This window comes from Bolinopsis microptera, chromosome 5, assembly GCF_026151205.1.
Source record: "Bolinopsis microptera isolate Bmic1 chromosome 5, MBARI_Bmic_1.0, whole genome shotgun sequence".
NCBI classification, from domain to species: domain Eukaryota; kingdom Metazoa; phylum Ctenophora; class Tentaculata; order Lobata; family Bolinopsidae; genus Bolinopsis; species Bolinopsis microptera.
The window spans coordinates 15607172-15633303 of NC_087076.1; the positions used below are offsets into that span (position 1 = coordinate 15607172).

At 37.8% G+C, this 26132-nt stretch overlaps 3 protein-coding genes across 4 annotated transcripts in view; 2 read left to right on the forward strand and 1 right to left on the reverse strand.

The window, feature by feature from the left end:
* Window positions 1-26132, reverse strand: part of LOC134816094 (unconventional myosin-If-like) — a 108178-nt gene that overhangs the window by 74943 nt on the left and 7103 nt on the right. The window lies entirely within an intron of this gene.
* On the forward strand, window positions 11430-12551 carry LOC134816120 (uncharacterized). Its single transcript, XM_063824874.1, has one exon. It carries the CDS (start codon window positions 11464-11466, stop codon window positions 12226-12228), a length of 765 nt encoding a protein of 254 aa, XP_063680944.1. The 5' UTR covers window positions 11430-11463; the 3' UTR covers window positions 12229-12551.
* Window positions 12607-26041, forward strand: LOC134816107 (3-oxoacyl-[acyl-carrier-protein] synthase, mitochondrial-like). 2 transcript variants are annotated; one of them, XM_063824854.1, is made up of 9 exons: window positions 12607-12823; window positions 13553-13773; window positions 15558-15631; window positions 18698-18786; window positions 19146-19261; window positions 20111-20354; window positions 20932-21054; window positions 22738-22868; window positions 24883-26041. In XM_063824854.1, the coding sequence occupies exons 1-9, from the start codon at window positions 12703-12705 to the stop codon at window positions 25015-25017; spliced, it is 1254 nt and encodes a 417-aa protein (XP_063680924.1). In that variant the 5' UTR covers window positions 12607-12702; the 3' UTR covers window positions 25018-26041. The 2 variants fall into 2 exon arrangements, with proteins under 2 accessions (XP_063680924.1, XP_063680925.1); XM_063824855.1 differs by lacking the exon at window positions 22738-22868.

Genomic DNA, 26132 nt, shown 5'->3' on the forward strand with positions numbered 1-26132 from the left:
GTGATAAAATTTAGGAATCGGTCGGGTATCCGGCTGCTCTGTGCCGCTCCTACTAAATCGCTCGCCCAAATTTTAAGAAAATTCTTGTGAAAAGGCCCTTCGGGTGTGAAATTGATCTGAATCGGTGTATTTTAGGACGCTGATTCCGGATCACCCCACATGACATAGGGTAAAAATGCTTCCTCAGATTTATGGGCAAAAAACCGTTTTGGTCACGTGACAGGCTAGTAAAACATGAATTCGATTGTTTAGGGTTCATGGTTAGGGTTAGGGTTGTGGTAAGGGTTATGGTTAGCTTCGGGGTTAGGGTTAGGGTTGGGATTAGGGTTTATGTAAAACCGTTTTGTACGGCTGCAAAACCATAAAAACCAAAGTCACGTGAAATTTTTGGGCGAGCGAATCAGTAAGAGCCGCTCTGTGCTAGTGCTAAAGTAAGTAGTTAGGAAAGTGCAGGGCCGGATCATAACAATGATTTCTGCTCATAATGATCAGGGTAGCAGTAATAACTGGAAACGTAGACCTGTGGAGAAAAGTGTTTTCCAGGGTCGCGATGATATTTCGACCGTTCTGTGTACATGCTTATTGCTTATACATTTTTGTTATATAATTATAAGTTAAGCTGTGGGATTGTGAAAGTAAAATATACCAATGTATTTTTTACGCTGATTTCGATAAGACCTATAATGTATAACGTATCATGAAAGTCATAACGTATCATGAAAGTCATTTTGACGAGTATGGGCCATCTATTTAATTTTAAGACGTCTGCCTTAACCATTGTTAATGATCTGGCCCGGCGCGCGCTACTTCGTAGCTCGTGCCATCGAAAAGAAAGCGGCGCGCGCTACTTCGAAGAAATTTAGACGAGTAACATCCGTCAACGTCTGCCAAAATCGCAGATTTTCAGACCACCCCTTCCCCTGTCCAGGTGTGTCCGAATTTTCAAAATCTGTCATTCCGCCGAGTCTTTATTCGGCGGATGTTTATGAACATAATACATAATAGCCTGGGGTCCCCAGGTAAATACTTGATTCGATGTATTTTCGAACACTGATTCCGAATCATCCCACATGACATAGGGTTTTGCTCTATAGCTATCCAGAGGCCTCTCTGGATAGAAAAACTTACCTGGGGACCTCTGGCTATCATGTTCATAAACACCGAATAGAGATTCGGCGGAATGACAAGCTGAGCGCGGCCCAGTAAAGACATGGCTAGGTGAACATAAAATTAAAATGCTCCCCTATCATTATCGGATTACACAGGATTTACACAGGATTAAAATTAAATAATAGCTAGATCCATTATCATGGACCGTCATAATTGTACAGAAATTAATGAAAACATTCATCTTTCCTTGAAGTCAGGGCCAGAGTTATCCTTGCTCTAACCAGAGCCCTCTCGCTTGCAGTAGCGCGCGACCGCCGTAGGCGGCAATATTCAACTTGTGAAACAAGCGCGTCACGCAGTACCAAGTACGCGTATACACATGGCTATGTGAAGAGTTATCCTTAAAGCTTAATTATGACTAATTCGCGAGGTTTTCACCAAATTGATAGTGAAATTGTTTAAGTTTCGTGCATTTGAATTACGTTGACGCATATATCTTCGGTAAAGCTATTTCGCTTTTCGGAGCAGCGAAGGAAATAAGTGCACAAACAATTGACAGCATAGGAGCGCCTTTCTTGAAATTGGATATATACTAGGTGGGGTGTTTGGTTGAATATTAAGTGAACGGTGGCAGTAATCTATGGAGGCTCTGGTGATTTTGAGGAATTACAGTTGAGTAAGGAGACAAAATTTCCATAAGATGGACTTTGAGATTTGTTTCATTCATATTGCTTGAGTCGGTGATTTCAGTGCTTATTTCAATGAGTGGCATTTGAGAAAGATTTTTGACTAATTTCGACCTCTGTTTTGAATACAAGTCACATATGTAAAAACATGTGACTCGTCTTCGATGGTCTCAATCGAGATATAGGCAAAAAAACTGTGTCGATCACGTGATATGGCCATATATAATATAAGGAAGTTGGTCTAATTTCTCATTAGGGTTAGCAGTTAGGGTTTTTAATTGACGATGTCAATTCATCGCAGCTCGGCGCGGCACAGTAGCGCATCTCGCCAATCTAGATTTCGCTGTGAGAAGCCTCATTGAGTGCGCGGCGCGGCACAGTAACGCATCGCGCTACTTACTGGGCCGCGCTCAGCCTGTCATTCTGCCTATATTTATGAACATGATAGCCTGAGGTCCCCAGGTAACGCGCTACAATTAGGGTTTCAGTTACCTGGGAACCTTAAGTTGACCATTGTTAATGGTCTGGACCGGCGCGCGCTACTTCGTAGCACTTGCCATCGGGCCAATTTCGAGAAGAAAGCGGCGCGCGCTACTTTGAAGAAATTTAGACGAGTAACATCCGTACTCAAGACCTTAAGCTATATATTTATGTTCATAATCATCCGAATAGAGATTCGGCGGAATGACAGGCTGAGCGCCGCCCAGTAAGCTACTGCTGACTGCGGGCGGGCTTGTTTCACAGAGCCGCGCGCTGAGTTAGATTGTAAAATCTGATTATTTGATTGTAAAATTGCATGAACACGCCTATTTGCGCGTTTTAGAAGGTTCAATTACGCCACGCTATGTTTATGAACATAATAAATAGCCTGGGTTCGCTTTATATCATGTGGTGACCCCCACTGTCGCTTCACAATGAGTATAGTGTAGAGTTTGAACGATACAGGCGGGTCATACAACGTATGACAAAAGTCCCCAGGTAACAAGCAACAAGTAAAAAAGCACATATCCACTTATTGACGGATGTTACTCGTCTAAATTTCTTCGAAGTAGCGCGCGCCGCTTTTTCTCGAAATATTGCCTGAGGCAAATGCTATGAAGTAGTGCGCGTCGGCTTAGTCCATAAACGATGGAAAAATCCACTTACTGGGCCACGCGGCGTTCAGCCTGTCATTCCACCGAAACTGTATTGATGCCTGAGGTCCCCAGGTAAATATCCACAAACTCGCAGTAAATGTTTTGCCACCGCATGGCAAGATATTATTGCGTCAAAACTATTAACGGGTTACACTCGTAAAATATTTGTTCCATATATTGTAGGATACAAGGATACAAGGATACAAAAGTGATAATTATTTTATTGAGTTCACAATAGTTATAATTCTGAAATAATTTAAGTTACACACTTCTAATCATTTACAAATGTGTAGGGATAAAATAGAAATGTTATAATATAATGCTATTTTCTTTAAGTAAATCAAATTTGTATGGTTCATGAGTTTATTTTGAGTTCCTAGAGCATTATGCACTTGCCAGTATTTGAGTGGAAATCTGGGCTCTTATAATAGGCTGTATATTGTTCGTTCACAGAGAGAATTGAATGGATTGCTCTTGCTGTGGCAGTAAATTTGGTAGGATCTAGATTTTTGTTGGAGAGCAGACCGGCTAGGTCAGTGATGTTTTGGGGATAAAAGTTGAATTTTTCCCTAACTGAGGAGTAAAGCAAACAGTCAATTAATACATGGCTTTCGTCCTCGATAGGTTTGAGCCCTTTACTGAAAAAGCAGTAAGTGCACCAACGTTCTTCTCTTGGTACAAGAGGGGTTTCGTATCTGCCCCTTTCAACGTAGAGGTTGTGGCAGCTGATACGAAACCTTGTCAAGCTTTTTCGAAAATCAGGTACTTTGATTATTCGTAGGTATGCCTCTGGTTCAAAATCATGTTTAATTAAGTTATAGAATTCTAGTTTTGGTGAGGAGGCCTTGGCAGATTTCCAGGTATTCACGAATTCTTCCCTCATATTATGACTGATTTGGGTGGAGAGCTTAGATTTTGATGAAGATGAGTGGGGGAAGTTGTATTTGGTGAGAAGCTTTGAGATGTTGGTATACCAAGGAAGGCCCAGCATGATCTGCTCGTGAAATGCAGCACAAAGTAGTTCATTTTCGGTGCTTTCAAGGCGACTATAGTAATCTATTGCAAGTTTGCAGGCTTCAAAGAATAGGGGGTGGCGCCCACTTTCGCCCCAGCAACCTATATTTGATGCTTTTGAATGGACGGACAAAGACCACTTGATAAATTTTAGGTGGAATTTCTCATAGTGGTCCTGTGCAATGTACTTCAGGGTATGCTGGGGGCTGGCTTTGTCATCTATTTTTGAAAGGTATCTCATTGTTTTAGAGTGGGGGCATAAGACTTGACAGCCATAAAGCAGGATTGGTTTGATTAAGGAATCAAATAGAATATTAAGGGCACGGTGAGAGAGGGCATCTTTAACTATATTGCCTTTAAGGCCATATAGAGCACGGAGAGCTTTGGCCCTCAGCTCAGTATTTGCTGCCGTAAAGGATCCATTTCTGTGGAATATTATGCCAAGATAGCAGTACTTTTCGGTGTGCTGGATGGGCTGACCTCCCAATGTAAATGTTTCATGGGACTGCTTCTTTTTGGGAGGGCTGAATATGACAATCTTAGTTTTCTTTATATTTACTTCAAGGCCCATGGAGTTACAGAAGTCAGATAGAATGTTGATATTGACTTGCAAGGCCTTGGGACTTAGAGCAAGAAGGACAAGATCGTCAGCCCAGAGCAGATGTGATATTAGAACGTCAGCAAGAACTGGATAATCACCAACAGATTTCAGAAGAGATGACAAGTTATTAATATAGATTTTAAAAAGGTCTGGTGATAGGGGGTGTCCTTGCTCCGTTCCTTTGCCAATATCAATTTTAGGGGACAAGAGTTTGGAGATTTTTATATGAGCAATTGAGTTTTTGTACATATCACTTAAGCAGTTAAAGAAGTTGCCGGTAATTCCAAGGCATGTTATTTTGTGCAGAAGAAGGTCCCTACATACAGTGTCAAAGGCCTTTCTTAGATCAACAAAGCATGCATAGAGACGAGCTTTTTTAACTTTAGTGTATTTATCAATGACTGTCTTAAGGGTGAAAACGTGATCATTAGTTTGAGCACCCTTCGAGAAACCGAGCTGTTCTTTTGGATCAGGACAGTAGAGCTTTTTGAAGTATAACAGACGTTCAAGTAAAATGCTAGAGAACAGCTTACCCATACAACTGCCAACTGCTATTGCTCTGTAATTGTCTGGGCTGAAGGGGTTGCCTGATTTGTAGATAGGAGTGATAATACTGGTATGCCATGGATAGTAACCTGAGACCAGAGAGTGGTTGAACGTTTTGAGGATGACTTGGAGACAAAGCGGAGTTAGGCTCTGAAGCATTTCGTTTGAGATCAAGTCATTTGAGCAACTTTTACCCTTTTTGAGCTTTTTGATTGCAGAAGTTAGTTCGGGTTCAGATATGAGCTTGTTTAGGATATCCAGATCTGGTGGTTCAGGGTAATGATTGTGATTGTGGTGAGTGGGATCGGGCTCCTGGTCTGGTTTCTTATAGAGGGATGCAAAGAAATCATGAAAGCTAGCTAGATCGAATTTGTCTAGTAGGGGGCTAGTGTCATGTTCTTGTTTAAGCCTTTTAAATTTTTTCCAGTCAAGAATATGACCCTCTTCAATAGCTTCATTTAACTTCCTAAGAAAAGATAATTTCTTACTGTTAACAAGATTACTGTGCTTATTGCGTTGCTTGTAATATTCACGTCTGAGAATATTGTTGCAGTGCTTACTACCTAGCCGGTTTGCTAGCCTATTCAGGTTTCGCCTCGAGGAGTTGATTTGTGGGTCAAACCATTTCTTGTGGGCGGAAGTTTTAGGAGGTTTTTTCACTTTTAACGCTATATCAGCAGCACTGTGGAGACAGTTAGTAATTGCATCGTTCAGTTCATGATTGCCCTCCAAGGTGCTGCTAAATTCGTTTGCTGCAATGTTTTCCAGGTTACTAACAATTTCGGGCGAGTTAAGGGCTGTTTTAAATAGTGAGTGAGAGGTGTTGCTGTCCCACTTATAGCCACAAGGAAAATTAGAAAAGTCTGGGAGCTGGAAGTTGGCAACAAATGGTTCAAATGTGGTAAGTTTCAAGACTAATGGACAATGGTCAGAGTATGATGTAAACTCCTTCACTTGGAGAGAGTTTACATGATCCCTTGCCCATGAGGTGATTACGAAATAGTCAACCACACTGCTCCCATTGTATTTGTGACAGGTCATTTTTCCAGTGGTGTCCCCGAGGGTACGGCCATTAAGAATTTTGAGTTGGTTATTAATAACCATGTCAAGAAAATGTTGGCAGTGGGGTTCAGATATAGTCAGGTCAGAGTTGTTTCTGGGTTCTTCGATGTCATGTTCAAGTCCAATGTCATTGTAAATGTCATGCATGGCAGGTGCATTACAAGAGAGGATATAGTCTGGGAGTTTTCCAGTTCTTGCATTTGCATCGCCACACATGATAACCTCTCCCTTTTGACGTAGTCTGATACAGATGGAGTCAAGAGCGGAGAAAGTATTAGCAGTATAGTCTGGATTTTTTTTGACATAGGACGAATATGCAGGGCTAATATAGTAACATACTAAAAATAGGTCAAAATCAAGCTTAAAAAAGTTTTTGTCAAGTTTGACAACAATAATATCGTCAGATTCGCTACAAGGCACACAAGAAACACCTTTTCTTAAATCATTTTCAGCAAGAATGCAGACCCCTCCTGAGCGAGAATTTTTGCGGTTGCTATTAAAAGAAAGGTATCCTTCTATCTTAACTTGTTTCTTTGTTTCTTGGAGACACAGAATGTTAGCTTGATTGAGGATTGAAAGAAATTCTTTATTTTCAAATTTGTTAGACCCATCTCCTGTGCTGTCCTGAATGTTCCAGGACATTACAGCGAGTTGATCTCGTGAGGCTTGTTTTTTATTGAATTTCATGGTTATTCTAACGCTCTGTGGGGGGCTGCTTTCTATAGGATCTCATACCAAAGGCACGGTATAGGCCAAGTTTGATATTCATACAGAGTTTTTTTAGACCATACTCTGAGACATGAAGTTGGTCTTCCTTCAGAGGGTTAGGAGAGTCTTCAGATGACTCAGCAGCAGAGATGGCTCGGGAGAAGTTTCCAGTGTTGTTTACAGTGAAGAGGCGCCGGTATAAGTCACTAAGCTCTCTTTTAGTGGAGACAAATTGGGTGATCTCCGAAACAAATTGATTTGTTAGATCACTTATTGGGCCAGGAGTTGGAGTGGGCAGGGAGACAACAATTTTAGCACTGGAACTTGAGAGGAGTGTGTCGATGGCTTCTTTTGCATCCTTGACTGCTTTATTAACATGACGGTCATTATATCTGTAATCATTAACTCCGAGCTGAAGAATGTAGCAGTCAACTTCTGGTTCTTTGATCACATCTCTCATGTGTTTACCGTTCAGGTCAGTAAAGGAACCTACTTTCTTTTTTTCAACCTTGAACCCAGAAGAGAAAGACTCGGCTATAAATCCGTTCATCTGAGAGTCATGAAGGAGGAGCACTTTTCTCTGTTTTCTGGTTTTTCTATGGGGGTTCTGAGTTGTGCTATTTGAGCTTTCACGGTTCTGGTTTTGAGCAGGATGAGGCGAGGGCCTTTTCTTTTGGGGATTTTTATGGCCATTGAGCTGGAGAGACAGGATATGTATTGTATATACAGGACCGTCGACGAGTCCAACTCGGCGCGCGTCCTGGTAGGTTGTAAACCTACAACAAAACTATTAAAATATTTATCAATAATACTACTCTACAGTTTTAAATTATTGGTAAGCATTTTTAGATCAATTGACATTTTTTTGGGGTACCATGCACTGAAAATCGAGCGCTAACTTATAATTTTTCTAATGACCTTACTCCTATTCATTGCGGCTGATGAAGGGCTTATACGGTATCTGTTTCTTACGGTCTTGTCTTCTTCAGAGTAGTTTGACTTAAGCTTAACTGAGTCCAACAATGTTTAATATAGTACAGATAAGTGATGTATAATATATTATTACTTTTACCATTCCAATATTTCTGGAAACTACTCAGGAAACGTTTTTAGTGGATATTCGGGTGCCTATCAATGTCCGAAATATCAGCAACAATATATATATATTCAATCAAATCAAGTAATGCAATTGGCAGAGCACAATAGACCAATATCGGAAATGGTCCATTGCTACCAATAGTATCTGGAATCCCAATATTATGTCCACGTATGCCCAAAAACAAATATCAACTGCTGCCTAGAATTTCCAAGCTATGTGTAGGTCTACTATCACGAATAATGTCAACAGTGCTTTGATTCGCGACATGGAATGAAATTAAATTCCCTGTTTGACAGTTTAAACTAGCATCATTTGGCGAATTGGGGGGTTAGATATGTCTTGCTCTGTAGTTTGATAGTTAAATCTGTTCATAGTCCAACGCTGTTTATCCAAGTTTTATACCAGGACACTTCAACATACCTTACTCGGGATTATTATGACCGGGATAAAGTGGCAGGTTTAGGGTAATTTCGCCATATTTTTCCGGAACTACATTTTCACCGGTCGTTAATAAACCCGCCGTCTCAGCTTTTAGGGTTCCCGAGGGGTATGGGTGCTCATATTTTAATCGTTGTCTTATATTCACTAAAGAAGACTATTGGGACACTTGTTGTAGGTTTTTCGACTTCATTTGGCTAAAATTGCAAAAAATTCACCTTGTTGCCCAATTCTTGTCATATATATCCTTATTGTCAAAGTTGATTTAAATAGGCCAATTTTTAATTTCTTAGGTATTGACTATCTCTACATAATGAAATAGGACTCAAAGTAAAAGTAACAGTTAAATTAAAACTTGAATTAATTAAAACTACATCGATAACATGAATCAGTTTCATCAGTCATTTATTCATAATTCTAAACAATGTGAACGATGCATTCTTTCGAAGATTTTCTACAAATGGAGTCATAATGGTTATTTGATACACAAGTTTTAGCAATGCGAAAATTTCTAAACTTGCTTCTCTACGGGTATATGGCCCCCAGAATATAGGTGGCCCCCAAAATATAGGTCATGTTAGTGGATACAGTTCTAACCAAGATAAGCGATACTAATGGGATCTGTTACTGCTATGTTGGAGTAAAACATGTAACTAATGTTTCTGGATAAAAATTTTGGACCTACATGAGGTATTTTGGTATATTTGGTCATGACAGCGAAAGATTTAAACGATGTTGTCATTTTCTAGAGGGGTAAATATGGCGAAAAATTGTCATGACAAAAATCTGTCCAACACATGCCATTAAGACTACTGGTATGAGTATAAGTATTATTTTAAGCTATCTTTTCATCGAGACATCTGCAAACTGACAATTTGGAAAAAAGTTATGGCCACCACAATTTTACGGGCCCCCAGAATATAGGTCTATACGACCCCCAGAATATAGGTTGGTCAAAAACCCTGAACATGCCCAAAACCATGCTTTGGGATGCCCTACTTGTAGCTACTAGTCTCCTGAACCCACATATCAAGTTTTATCAAAATTGGATAAAAATTGGCCGAGTTATGGGATAAAAACAAAAACCATATGCCCATATTTGGGCATACGCACCAAATTTGATCGATTTTGGTCCATAAATTGGTCAAATATCAATATTTTTGAATGAAACCAACTTTATATGGAAGGTAAGCATATATTACACATTCTCTATGATTATCAGCTCAATATCTACCTAACTGTGGATTCTGTGTTCAAATAATCGCAAAAAATGAACAAAATCGCCCATATCTCAAACTGACTTCGCTCAAAACAATAGAACTCAATAGGGTTTCAATATTTTCACATGAAATTTTCAGAATCAACGTAGAATTGTCTCATGACCTTAAGTTTTGGGACAGAATTTTGAGTTAGGCCTTTAAAAAAATTTGGCGGCCAAAAATGTCTGATTTACAGTCATTGAGGTGCACATTGTATTGATACAGATAAAAACAGCCCCCCTCAATCATATCTAGGGACACTCCTTCAATCTTATTTAAGTATTTAGTTAAGATCCCTACTAAATGAGTGCATGAAAGCTTTTTAACTAGTAAAATTAAAGATTTTACTCATTACGGGTATATGGCCCCCAGAATATAGGTTTTAAAAAAAAATAGCGACCAAGATTCTGCATTTTCTCTGTCACCCTGAGCATTAAGGAATGTGGGGTAGTGATGAGAAACAGTTAAAGAACATATGCTGAAGAGATGGCATCATCAAAATGTATGAAGGTGGAGTATTTGAGGACGATTTTTGCATACCTATATTCTGGGGGCCGTAGTTTTTGATTTTTGCTATTAAGTATACTCTAAACCATTTCAATTTAGTATCTGGAGCCATTGGCATCATCAATACAGTCTCAGCAACATATTCTGACTGCATATAACTGTCTGTGACAATTTTAGAACAACTTAGGAACAGATGTTTGGACCTATATTCTGGGGGCCCTGTTAAAAAATGGTATTTTTACAGGTGAAAAAAAAGTACACTTAAAAACCTAATAATTATTTTCAACTACCCAAGAAACATTTAAAGGGTTATTATGTACATATTTACAGCCCTAAACATGCTTAGAAGTAGTTTTAACACCTGTTTCTAAGTGCTCAAAAAACGACCTATATTCTGGGGGCCATATACCCGTAATAGGGAAATTTACGTCTGAGACAAAATTTTTGAATCTAAAATTGAAAGGTTGGTCATCGGTAAAATGGCGACTGGGAAAATGTGGTGGGTTTTGAGCAATTTCGCCATATTTTTCCCGAACCATATTTTAACCGGACGTTAATAAACCCGTCGTAATAATCCCGAGTAAGGTAGACACATATTCTGCCCGCAATAAGGGGTTGTTGTTTCAAATATGCAGCTGTATCTAGAACTATTGTTATTATGTTTAAATCCATTTGGAGACGGTTTAACATATTGATCCCTGTGATGGAAATCTGATCTCTGGTCATTTAACAAATTTGATAATTGTCTATTTGACAGTTTGAACTGGCATCATTTGGTGGTTAGACATATCCTGCTATGTAGTTCAATAGTTATATCTGTTCATATTCCAACATCGTGATTGGTACACCCACTGGATCCTGCAAATGTTGACAGGATTGATCCCATCATTGTCACAGAGCTCCTAATTGAATAAGAGCCTTGAAATTTTAGGGGTCGATTCTGATTCAGATTATGAATACGGTGCGCTAAATTGAAATGGACAAGTGCTCAATAGCAGCTCTTTAAGAAATCCAGATATTTTTGAGACAATTAAATAAACAGAGTTCTGGAGCAGTTTTGTCTTGAATTTTTATGTGACAGATTCTGGAGCATCAAATGACTTGCAAAGTTTCAATTCAAGTCGCAAAGTTAGATTTGAGCCAAGTTATCGACACAAGTCACATGGTTGCTTTTTTTGGTGTTACAACCAGGCCGGGGCCCTTGGCCTTATGTTATTTATTCATTTAATACATTTTTTCGATATCCCTATGACGTGACCTGATACCTATTCTACACAAGGTATACAAAAAGTTCGCAATGGTCCAGCCATTCAGTGATAGGCTGAAATATGTAACACACCCAAAAGCCCAAGAACTCATAAAAGTCATTCTTCGGAAGAGTACTAACCTCTGCTTGTCTGCCGATGTTACATCATCCCAGCAGCTTTTAGACCTTGTTGAAAAGGTTGGACCCCATATTTGTTTGTTGAAAACTCACATAGATATTGTATCAGATTTTACTCCTGATCTTATTGAAAAACTCAAAAAGCTATCAAAAGAATATGATTTTCTCATCTTTGAAGACAGAAAGTTTGCTGACCTTGGCAGCACAGTGCAGAAACAATTCAGCGAGGGTGTTTATAGAATAAGTTCGTGGTCTGATTTCATAAATGCACATGTTGTTGTTGGACCTGGGATTATCAAAGGTTTAAAAAGTGTTGCTCAAGATCAAGGCTTAATTCTAATCGCGCAGATGAGTGCAGCTGGCAATTTATGCAATGAAACATATACCCAAGAGGCTGTGAAAATGGCTGAAAATGATAGAACATTTGTCTGTGGCTTCATTTGTACAAAGTCAGTCTCGGATGACCAAAGTTTTCTCAATTTTGTGCCAGGTGTAAATATTTCATCAACTGGTGATGGTTTAGGACAGCAATGGGTTTCTCCCTCTGAAGCAATAGAGAAAGGTGCTGATGTGATTATAGTGGGAAGAGGAATTTACCAATCTTCTGAGCCAGCTGAAACAGCTAAAGAATATAAGGAGCAAGCTTTTAAAGCATACTTGGACCTAACCAAGGAGTAATGATCCCAGTACATTGCAGTGGTGTACTATCTTAAGCCCCGTTTTTAAAGATTTTTTTCTGAACATAATTCAATTTTAAGCTAATTTATGAAGTTTTTATTTCCAAAAAGGTATTGGCTTTATTTTGAAGTGCCTTCCTTTGAAATTAATTATAATGAACGAACTTATTTTGTTGGCCAGACAACTTTAATTTCTTATACATTTTTATAAAGGTCTGATAAGATATAAAAACGTCTAAAACTAACTTGACTTGGGTGTTTGTCTGGTTTGAACGTGATACAATTCGAATGTTGCTACAAACAATAATTTTATAAATTGATGAAAATTAATTTTGGATCTCAATTCTACTAAAATTGTCATAATGGAATTTTGAAAACCATTGTGTCATAACAAGTAAATAAAGAAATTTATAAAGACCTAAATAATTATTACTATCTCAAACTATATAAGCTTGATTTCATGTAGAATTATGTGATGCTAAAAAGGGTTGTTGTCACTGGCTTGGGCTGTGTCACGCCACTTGGTATTTCAGCACCTTCTACTTGGGAAAATCTCATTGCTGGAGCATGCGGAATTTCTCGCCTTGAATCAGAGGGTAATGTTTGGATCAATTCAATTGTAATATGATTAGTTTTCAATTTGGAAGGTTATCAGTTGAGCTTCATAATATTACCCTGATCCCACCCATTGGATGATAATATATAACTATGATATTGTTGATCCGTTAGAAAACTTGCAAAATGACTTGTATCTTCTATTAAGGGGGCAGGGGGGGTCTTTATGAAATTTCTCTCGAAATTGATTTTATAGTTGTTTCTGATAGAGGGGAGTGATATCTATCTGCTGCTTTTAGTCTCATGGAAAAATATTGTTCCTAGCCGAATTTATTGCCAATCAAAGGTCAGCGTTCATGTGTAATTGTATTGCGTGAGCGATTTTCAATCGCGCGCCCTGAAAATCGAGTCTAAAATTCTATCTTCTCCTACATTTGTTGAGCAATCACCTTGAAACTTTCAGGATATGTTCTAAGGACCATTCAGAAGATTCCATTCGATCAGAATTTTAAGATAGGCCTTAGGAGAAGATAGAATTTTAGACTCGATTTTCAGGGCGCGCGATTGAAAATCGCTCGCGCAATACGATTACACATGAACGCTGACCTTTGACCAGCAATAAATTCGGCTAGGAACAATATTTTTCCATGGGACCAAAAGCAGCAGATAGATATCCCTCCCCTCTATCAGAAACAACTATAAAATCAATTACGAGAGAAATTTCATAAAGACCCCCCTGCCCCCTTAACACAGAACAGATAATTTTACAGGTATTGAGCATCTCCCTTGTCAGATAGGTGGATCTGTTAAAGAATTTGATGAAAGCAAAGTTCTGAATGCCAATGAACGCAGAAGTGCCAATCGAACCACTGGGTTTGCTATGTCTGCAGCAATTGAAGCCACCAACCAGGCTTCTTTAGACTTTACTGATATAGACTGTGACAGGGCTGGAGTGTGTTTTGGGAGTTCCTTAGCAGGGTTTATGGAAACAGTAAGTCACATATTACACGCAAGGGACAGAATCTTGTCATTTATTTAACTAATTAAAATCTACATTTTTATTCAACAAGATGTGTGGATTCTACTACGTATATTTTACTACTTTACGGTTTGTTTGTCCTACTTTCTATTGTTTACATTGGTTAGGACTCTTAGGAGCTTGTTAAAATAAAAGAATTGGTGATCACCATTGCAACAATAACAGCAGAATACAGTGTAACACGAAAAAATACAACAACCATGACATAAATATTATTATATAACAGTTTATCTATTTTGTAAATGAAAAAAATAAATAGATTTCGCAGCTTTTTTGAAAGGGCAAAGTTATGATGTGCAACACATAAAAGTATTGATTCTCATAACTCTTACACCAAAGATTTCTCGAAATAAGATTCAATTTATTTATAACATTTATAGACATATTTGACTGAACATTTTGATTAATCAAGTCTGCATGATCAAGCGGTACCTAAAGCTTGTTAGGACATTTCTTATCATCAAACTGCATTTTCGGCCTGTCCATCTTCAGATTTGATGCAGTGAGGCCCTGGGCTTGGAGGATTTGTCATGGTATGGTGTGTCTTCCTTTGAATGTATGATGACTTCCTCATGAACCACATCCGTAACTTGAGAATACTTTTCATTTTGAATACATAAATCAACGTATTCACAAGAGAGTTCAGTGCAATTGTGTGAATGTATATGAAGTTGTACAAAAATATGGATTGTTTTGGAGTAATTCCTTCAGTCCAAGCAAATGCCCCCTCTGAGAAAACTTGTATTGAGTCAAGTGTAAGTACAATGCAGTATGGGATATTGAAGAGGATGTAGACTCCTGTCAAAGCCAAGATCATCCAAGTTGCTTGCCTTTTGTGAACCTTTACATCATTGGAACTACCTTCCACATGAGAGGTTTTCAGCTTGTACACGGATATTAGTCCACTTATTGTGACAGGAAGTATGGGCACAACAAATTCCACGAGGTAGGTAATGGTGTAGTATATCTTCCTTTCGGCAGGTGACAGCTTATCCAGTAGATCATCAAGGAACCAGACACAGCTTTGAAATTTATCAAAGTAGCGAATCTCGATCTTATACCACAGGGGCACAGATCCTTGGATCAGGATGCATATAATATAGAATGCTATGGGACCTACAATGTGCTTCTGTCTGGAGGGCTGGAGGGGTGACATGAGAGAGTTGGTTCTGATGATGCTGAGGAGCATGATGAGGAATATAGAGATCCTGCTGACACATCCCCAGAGGTAGCTCCACAGCTCGCAGATGAAGGGCATGGAGAAGAGCATGGGGGACCAGTGGTTGAAGTTGGAGACACAGGTGGGCAGCATCAGGATGGAGATGGTCAGATCTGTGAGCAGAATCATCTTGTACATTAGTCGGCTGACTGTGGTGCGCTGTGGCTTGTTGGTGGTGATCAGAGCAATTACGCCCATTGGTACTCCAACAGCAAAGCATAGCAAGGAAATAATTCCGAAGAATATTTGTTGGAAGTGTTTGCTGCAGTCGAACATCCTGTAATATGTTATCTGGTTAAAAACGTTGTGAAGGTCTCTATCCTAGGTTATCAGTGATGTAATTCATGTTAAAGATAATTTACTTTATTATGCAAAAAAGTTGTTAAATCAGTCATGCTTTTATGACTTCACTTGATTCAGATCTGCATGTAAGTTATCTATCATTCTCGATTTTTGGGAATTATCGCAGGATTTTTGCAAGCTCTAACTACCACTTTCTAAATGAGCCTTATAACAGATTTTAACTGCACGGAGTGTGAACGAAACACAAAAACGTGGATACAGAAGAGTCAGCCCGTTTTTTGTCCCAAGGTTTGTTTTACATAATATTATAATAATAAATGGCATGGTTTTTACAACACTAATTTTGTTAAGGGGGCCGGGGGGGGGGGGGGGGGGTCTTCATCAAAATTCTCTCGAAATCGAGTTTATAGTTGTTTCTGATAGAGGGGAGTGATATCTATCAGCTGCTTTTGGTCCCATGGAAAAATATTGTTCCTAGCCGAAATTATCGCCGGCCAAAGGTCAGCGCTTATGTGTAATTGTATTGCGTGAGCGATTTTCAATCGCGCGTTCTGAAAATCGAGTCTAAAAATCTATCTTCTCCTACATTTTTTGAGCAATCACCCTAAAACTTTCAGGATATGTTTTTAGGATCGGGTAGAAGAGAACTCTAGAGCCAGAATTTTGAGATAGGCCTTTAAAGATTTTTAATTCGATTTTGAAAATCTTGGACCTTGATTTTTAGAGGTCCAAGATTTTCAAAATCGAATTAAAAATCTTTAAAGGCCTATCTCCAAATTTTGGCTCTAGAGTTCTCTTCTAACTGATCCTAAGAACATATCCTGAAAGTTTGAGGGTGATTGCTTAAAAAATGTAGGAGAAGATAGATTTTTAGACTCGATTTTCAGAACGCGCGGTTGAAAATCGCTCACGCAATACAATTACACATAAGCGCTGACCTTTGGCCGGCGATAATTTCGGCTAGGAACAATATTTTTCCATGGGACCAAAAGCAGCTGATAGATATCACTCCCCTCTATCAGAAACAACTATAAACTCGATTTCGAGAGAATTTTGATGAAGACCCCGGCCCCCCCGGCCCCCTTAAGTGAAACTAATTTTCAATTATAGTAAAAAATTACCAATTTTATCTCTGAAAACTGGACTTAAACATACTCAAGTTAAGTATTTATATATCACAAGAATAGAGCATCACCAAATCATACTGTACAAATTGAATACTAAGAGTTGTACCACAGATGAAAATGTCGTTACCGAAATAGGATAATTAAATGCTAAAGATATTAAATTTTGACAAACTTTTAGCTAAACTTTTGATCAGACTAAGTCAAAGAATAACGAAGCACAAAGTACGTCCAACCACAAGGTCTCAACCATGTACTGTGTCTGGGTCATCAGCAATATTATATAGTTTAAAGCATCTCACTTCACATGATTGGTAATTCCTAGAATTACCGAACTTGATTAGTTAACTATGATTGGAGAAAATCACTCGTCCGTCGGAGAGCTTCTCCTGGTTGCAATGTCTAGCCACAGGGTAAAGACCCTATTTCTAGGAAAAATTAATATATCTAATTAGTTATCACGGGTGTTGTCATGTTTGTTGATTCAGTAGGCAATGAATTGGAAGGAATTATACAGAGGCTTATGATATGGTCCTCAGTAAGGGATCTATTCAGGTTACAGGTTGATTGATTATGTCATGACTTGGCATTTTGTCGGGGGTTCTGAACATTTTCAGCGAAAACGTAAGAAAATCTATGCATATCAAGAGAGGCTGGACCTAGATGGCACACGAAAGAATAGCATGAGGATCTGCCTGTCTCTGGGGAATGGCAACCCTGAGCTGGGGGAGGTTGCCGAAATTATCTATGTGGAGATGATGGTGATGAAGTGGCAAGTGAAATGAGAGGGAATGAGTACACGCTCTAGTGCCAAAATGGACGATGACCAGAGATAATGAGTTAAGACAACATGAGAGTAGGCTGTAGGCTCTATGCCACTCCGGTCTCGTCCAGTTTCTCAGGCACGATTATGCGTTTAGGGGCTAGAGCGTTTTGGGAAATTGACTTTCTCTCAGGATTGTGGAAATGTGAGAAAGGAGATGTGCAATCACTGCTGATGTCTGAAAATTAAACTAAAGCATCCTCGGCATGTGCTTTGATTTGAAACTTTCATCAAATAATGAACGAAAGTAACATTGAAGCATAATACAAGCATGGCGCACATCTCGTTTAGCCCCGAAATAGTTGACCTATTTCGGGGCGTGGCAATATTAGATTGTAAATCAAAGCGACTGCGACAATCTAATCAAATCGTATGTAAAGCAAAATGGTCTGTTTAAATCGTTTTGAATCAAATAGCAGTAGCACGAAATTTGGAGATTGAAGGGATTTAACAACAGTTCGCAATGTTGCACGTTGACTCATACAATTATACGGATATTGGCAGGATGTCACAAAATAGGTAGTAGCTGGACCTTGTGTAAACCACTATAGACTTCGCTATAGTGTAATGTGTAACATTACTTTTCCAAACCCCTGCACTTATGCTGGCTTACTTAATAGTTTAATATTTGAACGAGCCCTAGCGAAGATTTGATGTCATAAACTTCTCGAACAGACGTCATATCGATAATTACTGCATAATAATATATAACAATGAAAGTAACGACGTATTAGTAACTAGCATGGCAGGAACCCGTCTAACCCTAAAGTGGTGTCTCAAGAGACTAAAATAATTATTACCTATTTAATTCGCGTTTTTGACACCACTTTGGGGTCCGAATTTTGGGTACTAAAATTCTTATTCCTTGGCCAATATTTTATTTGTTCATGCTGATTTGAAGGCCATTAAGGCATTTGACTCAGTCAAAAAAGTTTCAATTGTATTTCTTTTACGGTTTTTGCGGAAAGTCGCGTTAAAGTTAATGCCGTGGCGTTAAAATGGCACGGATCCATCCATCTTTATATATCGTCTCGCATTATTATATATAGTAAGATTAAAAAATTACAAAAATAGTAATACAAAAATAATAACACAAAAATTGCTGAAAGTATCGAACACAAAAGAGTACTGCTCATACCACGTACTACCACACTGTTCCACAATATTTACATGTGATCATCATAATTGTAATATTATGATAACCTCAAAACATGATATGATATTACCATCAATACGTCACGTCTGGTAGACACGGTTGTGTGACATACTGTGAACTGCCCCTACAATTTCAGCGAAAGAAACAACATCTCACCTCTCTAGCACAACAAATAAATTTAGATATCACCTGCACTAATGGTACCAGTCACGCTTGCAATATCCTCTCTCTAATGGCATCTTCCCTCCCAGAATACTGGATAACATGGCAGCAGGAGCGATAGCTATGAGACTGGGTCTCCTGGGACCTAACCACAGCTGCGGTACAGCTTGTACGACAGGTATAACGCGTTAGACGCCTTCTCTATAGTATGATATAGTTTTACTAGCAGTTTAGTTACTCAAAGAGTTTTAGTCCCCACAACTCGCGGTATGAGTGCAGCAAAGGAATATATCCCTCTGTTTGAAGCTACCTGATTGGTTTGGTAGTGTAACCCATTTGGAGCTTTCAAAATATAAAAAGTTTGAGAGATTTGGGATGAATACAGCTAGCGACACGTACATTGTACGTGTCGGTAGTATTATATATCTCAACCATTACAACAATGACTAACTGTTTGAAGGCAGTACTAGCTTTTAAGAGTGGTTATCACATGGGTGCCCGGATACAAGCATATTATTACATGTTATCTCATTTCAGGTGCCCATTCGGTGGGTGATGGTTACAACCTCATTAGACTAGGGATGGCTGATGTGATGCTGGCCGGTAGTGCTGAGGCTTGCCTCCATCCTCTCGCGATGTCTGGGTTTAGCCAGGTTATTAACAAGTTATACTATAGTAACCATGGTCTTAGGTATAGACTACTTACGCCACCATGATACCTCCATGATATGCCACCACAAGTGCCGGAACAAGTGCCAGCTGAGACTGAATCTGATATAGAAGGCCTCTAGGTAAATGTTTTTCAAAACTAAAAAATTTAAAATTTAATAAAATCGGGTAATACCCGCATTAATTACAATAAGAAATGGATGACTGAAAAGATTTACTCTATTGTTTCGTACCAGCCGTTACCATTTAACTCTATGTAGTATTTGTTCATTTATACTCTTTAAATTCAATAATGTTCGGAATGACTATTTCCGAAACAACAAAATAATTGCTATCAGTTAAACAATGATCTCAAAATCATTTCTGTCAGTTAAACCACAATCACTAACCAGCTAATTATATGTGCCCGGCGAATAAATGTCGTATTCTTTCTAACAGATTATGTAATGATATTGTCTCAATGTTCGATGGATTTCGTAATCCTGTGTTTTACAACTTCCAATACCAAAGTCCAAACGTCTTGAGATAATCATGCGATATCGGGAGTCAGACCTAGAGTGACGATACCGGTTTGATTAAGTTCAGATCTTGTTCCATGGTGGACTTGTGGTGGCAGCTTGGTGATGCCATAGTGGCATTGTTAGTTGAACATAAGGCCTTAAATTTGTATAATCAGTATGAAATGTTTTTGAACACCACAAACAAGCACTTAAACGTTGCCCTCTATGTAGCTTTGACCTTAATGCATCACTGTTTACCTAAAAGAAAGCATCTGTTTTGAAATTTACAAGATGATCGCTTTTAAAAATATACCGAATTTAAATTGAATGCAGGCTAAAGCTCTCTGTACGGACAGTAACGAGAAGCCTCTACAATCATCTCGCCCATTTGACGAGTCCAGGTCGGGTTTTGTGATGAGCGAGGGAGCGGCAGTGCTTGTTCTGGAGGAGATGGAGCATGCTGTTAACCGAGGAGCGCAGATACTGGCAGAAGTAGCTGGGTATGGTCTCAGCGCTGATGCTCACCACATCACTGCGCCGCATCCTGAGGGCAGGGGAGCTCTCAATGCTATGAGAGGTGAGCTCAACTTTTACTAAACTGCTTTTCAAAGGAAATTAAATACTAACGAGAATCTATAATATTCTAGGCAACCTTAACGTAAAGTAATTTCTAACGTCATTTGCAAAATAAATGCTTACTTAACGAAAAGAATGTTTAAAATGGTGAAATTTTGTTACCCGTTAGGCCGTTACGTAATGGATCATTTAAAAGCCACTCAGCGCTTTAAGGGGGCAAGGGGATCTTCACAGAAACTTTCTCGAAATTGTCTGATTGTATTGCTTGAGCAATACAATTACTTATAAGCGCTGACCTTTGACCAGTGATAAATTCGGCTAGGAGCAATATTTTTTGATGGGATAAAAAGCAGCTGAAAGATATTACTTCCTTCTAGTCTAGTTACAACTAAAAAGCGAATTTTCATGAAAACCCCCCTGGCCCTGCCCTTAATCTTAAACATGATATACTAAATAACCGGAAACATTTACCAGAAGTTCCTGCAGTATTAATCTCTGACAGCATATTAACATACTACTAGTCTATATACCTATATATTGCATGGTTAGTACGTCAAATGAGAATCCTTCCTTTCAAGGGGCATTGCAAGACGTGAAACTGTCAAGAGTCTCCTACATCAACGCTCACGCAACGTCCACTCCTCTGGGGGATTTAGCGGAGGGTACGGCAATTCGTAAAATATTCAACCTCGACCATGAAGGTAAACCCGTTTTACGTTTTAAATTATTGGTCTGTCTTAAGTGAAATGTCAACATTCAAGCCGTCAGAATAATGCGAAATTAGATCACAAGTTCGTTAATTTTGCTAACAACCGAATGTCAAGAATTTCACGATATTTTTATTATTATTATTTAATTATTGTTATTTAATTATTTTTATTTAATTATTGTTATTTAATTATTATTAGTGAGACTGGGTAAAAAATCGTAGCCGAAAATTTCGAGAACATTAAATCTTAAAACTGTGAGCTATATCACTAAGATATTAAACTGAAATAAAATGGATTTATTGCATCGATATTCCATATAAATAGCTTTCGTGAGAAATGGGTACAATGGTATCGATAGAAATCTGACGTATATGTAATATAGAACTATGTATGAAATAAAATACGTGGTCTTCTAATAGCAATCAAAAACATAAAATATAGTGTTAATGGAAAATAAAAAATAATGACATCAGTTGATAAACTGTATAGTATAGAGTTGGCAAATAAAATGTGTTAAAAGACTGTGCAAATTTCTCGAACCCGTACAAGGCCACACCCTTTTTCCTGAACCAACTCTGTGTCTCCAAAAAAACCAAAAAAAAGATAGATATTTAAAAAAATGAAAATGCCTTTAAAAGACTGGCACAAAAAAGGCCGCACAAGTTCGTTAAGCAAAATAACCTCTTAAAAACCTCTTTGCTAAAAACAGACATGACCAGGCCGTTAGATAAAGTAAAAACCATACTTAGGCACAGTCTCAAATAAATGAACCTGATTACCACACAACAGCAACTTTTTAATGAAAATACTATTTATCTCAGAAATCTGGTCTCTTTGATGTTTCCTCGGACAGTAAACATTTAAATGGTTATGTAATTGATGCGTTGTGAGTGGTGGCTTTAAAAGATATTGGAATCCAACGTTTGGTAAAGATGGACAAGCACAACCGATACTCAGACTAGTTGATTTTATATTAAACATGTGACGAACATTGTAGCTGTCGCGGCGTCTCCAGCATTACCTTAAAGCATCACGCTAGTCTGTGACGTTATAATTTGTAATAAAAGCTACCTTTATCAAGCTTTTTATAAAGTGATAGTAATAAAATATATTTATAAAGTGATAGTAATAAAATATTTAAATTAAGTTAGTACGAAACGAAACGCAGTATTTACTACCCCGCCCCGCTACTTACTATGCAACAAAGATATTTTATAATATATAACTAAATAATTATCTATACTATATTTCAAACTTGACGAAAACTCCGGAACGGCTTAAAATTGACAAAATTGACCCTTCGCATAAAACAGTTACAGGTCGCAAATGGAGTTAAAAACTAACGATTTTTAGCAAGGTTGCAGAAAAAGAATATTCAGCTAATATAGTCATTTTAGAATTTTTATGTGCCTCATTTCCTGTGAATAACCTTAACGCTAGAATAATAGCGCAATTTTAGCTAAGTTTTACTACTGTTTAAAACAACATCTTTTAATGGTTGGAAATTTATTAAAAAATAATTAGTTTAATTAATGTAACACTGATAAGCGAAAAAGCGATGCTCATATAATTAACTGTTCGCTCAACATTTTATGGTTCTAGTTTATTCCTTCCCTGTACTATTGACTTAATTTCTAACTCTTATTTTTCCTCTGACTGACTCCCTGATTTCAGGGCCAGGGCCGTACGTTAGTTCCAGTAAGGGTAGTCTAGGTCACCTGCTAGGAGGGGCAGGGTCAGTGGAGGCTCTGGTTTGTGTTCAGAGTATAGTACATCAAACAGTCCCCCACACACTCAATTTAGTGGTATGTACTGTTCTTATCTTATCTTTTAGTATAGTACATCAAACAGTCCCCCACACACTCAATTTAGTGGTATGTATTGTTCTTATCTTATCTTTTGTTACCAATTTCCTTTTAATTCTAATGCAGTTAATTTTTCGTCCAGTTCCAGGACGCCCGATATCCCTGTTCTTTCAGCTTTTTAACTGTAACTCTAGACATAAGTCTGTCCTATTAACTTTTTAACTGTTCAAACATCTTTCCAAACCCCAACCTTAACCAACTTCTAAACTACCTTCGAACCTGAAACAGCAAGATCTAAGATTAAATTAAAAATGCAATATATAAAGTATTTTACTGCTTGGTGATCTCATTATTTGGAGCTTGTTGAACGAGTCCTTAACTAGGAGCAATTGAAACCAACGCGACGGTCAGAGTCAGACGGCGGTTGTCCAACTAAGTTGTCCAATTTAGCATTTTTGATGAATGCTTCAACTTTAATCTAACAGACTGGAAGGAAATAAAAGCTGGAAATAAAAGCTGGAAATAATCTGTAGAGGAAATTATAATTTGGGGGTACAATACCAGGGCCAGGGGGTTACAGAAAAGATTTAGGGGTTACCTAAGAATAAATTGGATGAAGACATCTTTGCTTTGAAGAAATGTACAACTTTCTGGAAGTGGGCTTATGCAATGTGCATCCTGCAAATTGTCAGTTGTACAGTTTGTGAACCCGTTAAAGACGAAATAAAAATCAAACCGAACGAAATGAAATTTGTTTGCTGTAGCGTTTCTGCCCGTACCATGTGATATCATAATATATGAGAAATGTTTTTGATATCTTTTCGGGGACTCATTTTACCTTTATCCAATAAAACAAATGACTTGAGACTCGCGATCTTTTCATATTGATTGCTACCGTAAAAAAAGGGCTACGAAATTATGCCTCGACGAAATGAAACGAGTTTTATCGCATACTTGCTCACCCTCTAGAACAACATATACCTCAGCAATCAAATTAAGAAATTAACCCTGATGTTTTCGAAAAACAAGCACCAGTTCCACACGTGCTAACAGATAAGACATGGCGGATCTGCGTATTAGAAAGAACACCATGCTCCTAATTGGATTGTCCTGAGCACAACATAATAATATCTGCATGCAACGGTGCTTGAAAATATCGTCAATACCTTCAATTCCTAGAAGAAACTAGCCGAACATTTTTGATTAACATTTGACTGATATTGCAAAATGTTATTAGGAATCCCGGCATCCGGGGACCAACTGAGAGGTTCATTCTTCTTCCACTTGATGAATTGTGGTATTCGTTATAAACAATAAAATATCAAATTGGTTAATTTATAACTATTTTGGTCGATATAACAATTCCCCGTCGGTTGAAGATGGTGATATAAATTTAATTTAAAATATAAATTTAATTTAAAATATAAATTTAATTTAAAATATAAATTTAATTTAAAATATAAATTTAATTTAAAATATAAGATGTAAGGATACTTTTTTCTTGCCTAGAATTTAAAAAAGCCTTTACATGAAATTCATAATAGCATATTTTGATCTTAATGGAGGAAATTGGCAATAGACTGGAATATCGAGTCTTCAGACATCTAAAAGAATGGCCTAGGTTATAATATTCTTAATATTTAAACTGATAGCGTGCATGATATTAAACTTTTAACCTGCCGGTAAAGTCCACCAGAATCATGCCGAATACCTTAATATCAAGTTTTTCGCCAAATATTAAATATATGTTATGTCTTGCGCTTGACGTAAACTTTAATAATCGATTTTTGACGCAGAAAATTTAATCAAAATCGGCCGTCTGAATATTTATAGTTGATTAATTGACAGTCGTTACGGTAGAATATGAAATATATAATCTCAGTAGCCTCACTACAAATTTAACGACACCAGATTCTCACGAATTGAAAGCATTAACGAATATCAATAATTCAATATTACCAGTCATGTCAATAATTCAATATTACCAGTCATGTCAATAATTCAATATTATCAGGAGCCGTGCTGTGAGCTGAATCACGTGACCACACCGATAAAAGACGCTGAGGTTGACCACGTGATGACCAACTCGTTTGGTTTTGGAGGCACAAACGCGTCCCTACTCTTTAAACGATTTAGTGGAGGCTCTTAACTTTAAAAACGATTCAGAAGACTAGGATAGTGAGACGTAGGATGGAAATAGAGGTTTAAGCATTGCAACAGTTGACATACCTGGACGAGCATGTTCGTTTACCTGCCCAAAATATATATGTACTATTAGCCAATTACATCGTGGTAATTTATTAGTATATTTTATATTATGAGAATTGAGAAATGTCTCGACTTTAAACGGATTCCCTGAGGGAATATCAATTTAGCGAGATTTGATGAATGGTTTACTACGGAAATAAAAATTCTTCAGACAGCAACCTCTCATATTTAACTGTACCCTACCACTTCATCATTCTTGACAGCTGAAGGCGTTATGTTATTTGGAAGTTTCTGGATCAAACAAACTGTCGTAATTATATTATGTTTTCAAAACTTTCTCCAGTTCTAATAAAAATCTATGATCATTTTGGTGAGATTCTCGCCCATGACATCAAATCAGATTATTAACGAAAATGAAAAGCTTCTTAAGAAAACAAATCTGGAAAGCTGGTGACAAGCTCACATTCCTTGATGGGTGCATACATTTCAATTCAGGTTTGAAAGCAGTTTAGATTTAGCAAGCTTCGCCTTGGTCAGTACAGTTACAGCTCTTAAACAGCATTAAAAGAGTGAAAGTTCTTATACAGTATTAAAAGAGTGGAAGTTCTTATACAGTATTAAAAGAGTGAAAGTTCTTATACAGTATTAAAAGAGTGAAAGTTCTTATGCGATACTAAATGAATTGATTCGCCATTGTGCTTGACAGTTACATTTTGACAGTCCTGACGCGCGTTATAGCGTGCAATATAATCAAATTAGTTTAATCCACACCTTGGATGGAACCGTTTAGGGAATTTGTACATGACTTTGAAAGCCAGTCTAATTCTTTTTGCCAAATTAAGAAATTACCTGGTTTTTGCTCGGTTTATGTGGTTGATTGGTTGATTTTATGTAATATGTATTAAATTTGTACATTTTTGTCTGATTTAAATAAACTTTGAATTTCAATGCTCAGCTGATGTAGTAAAAACAGTTTTATTCTTTTTAATATCATCTAATTCACAAGACACAATCAAAAGACACATACAAGAATTACACAAATACGATAATTTGATT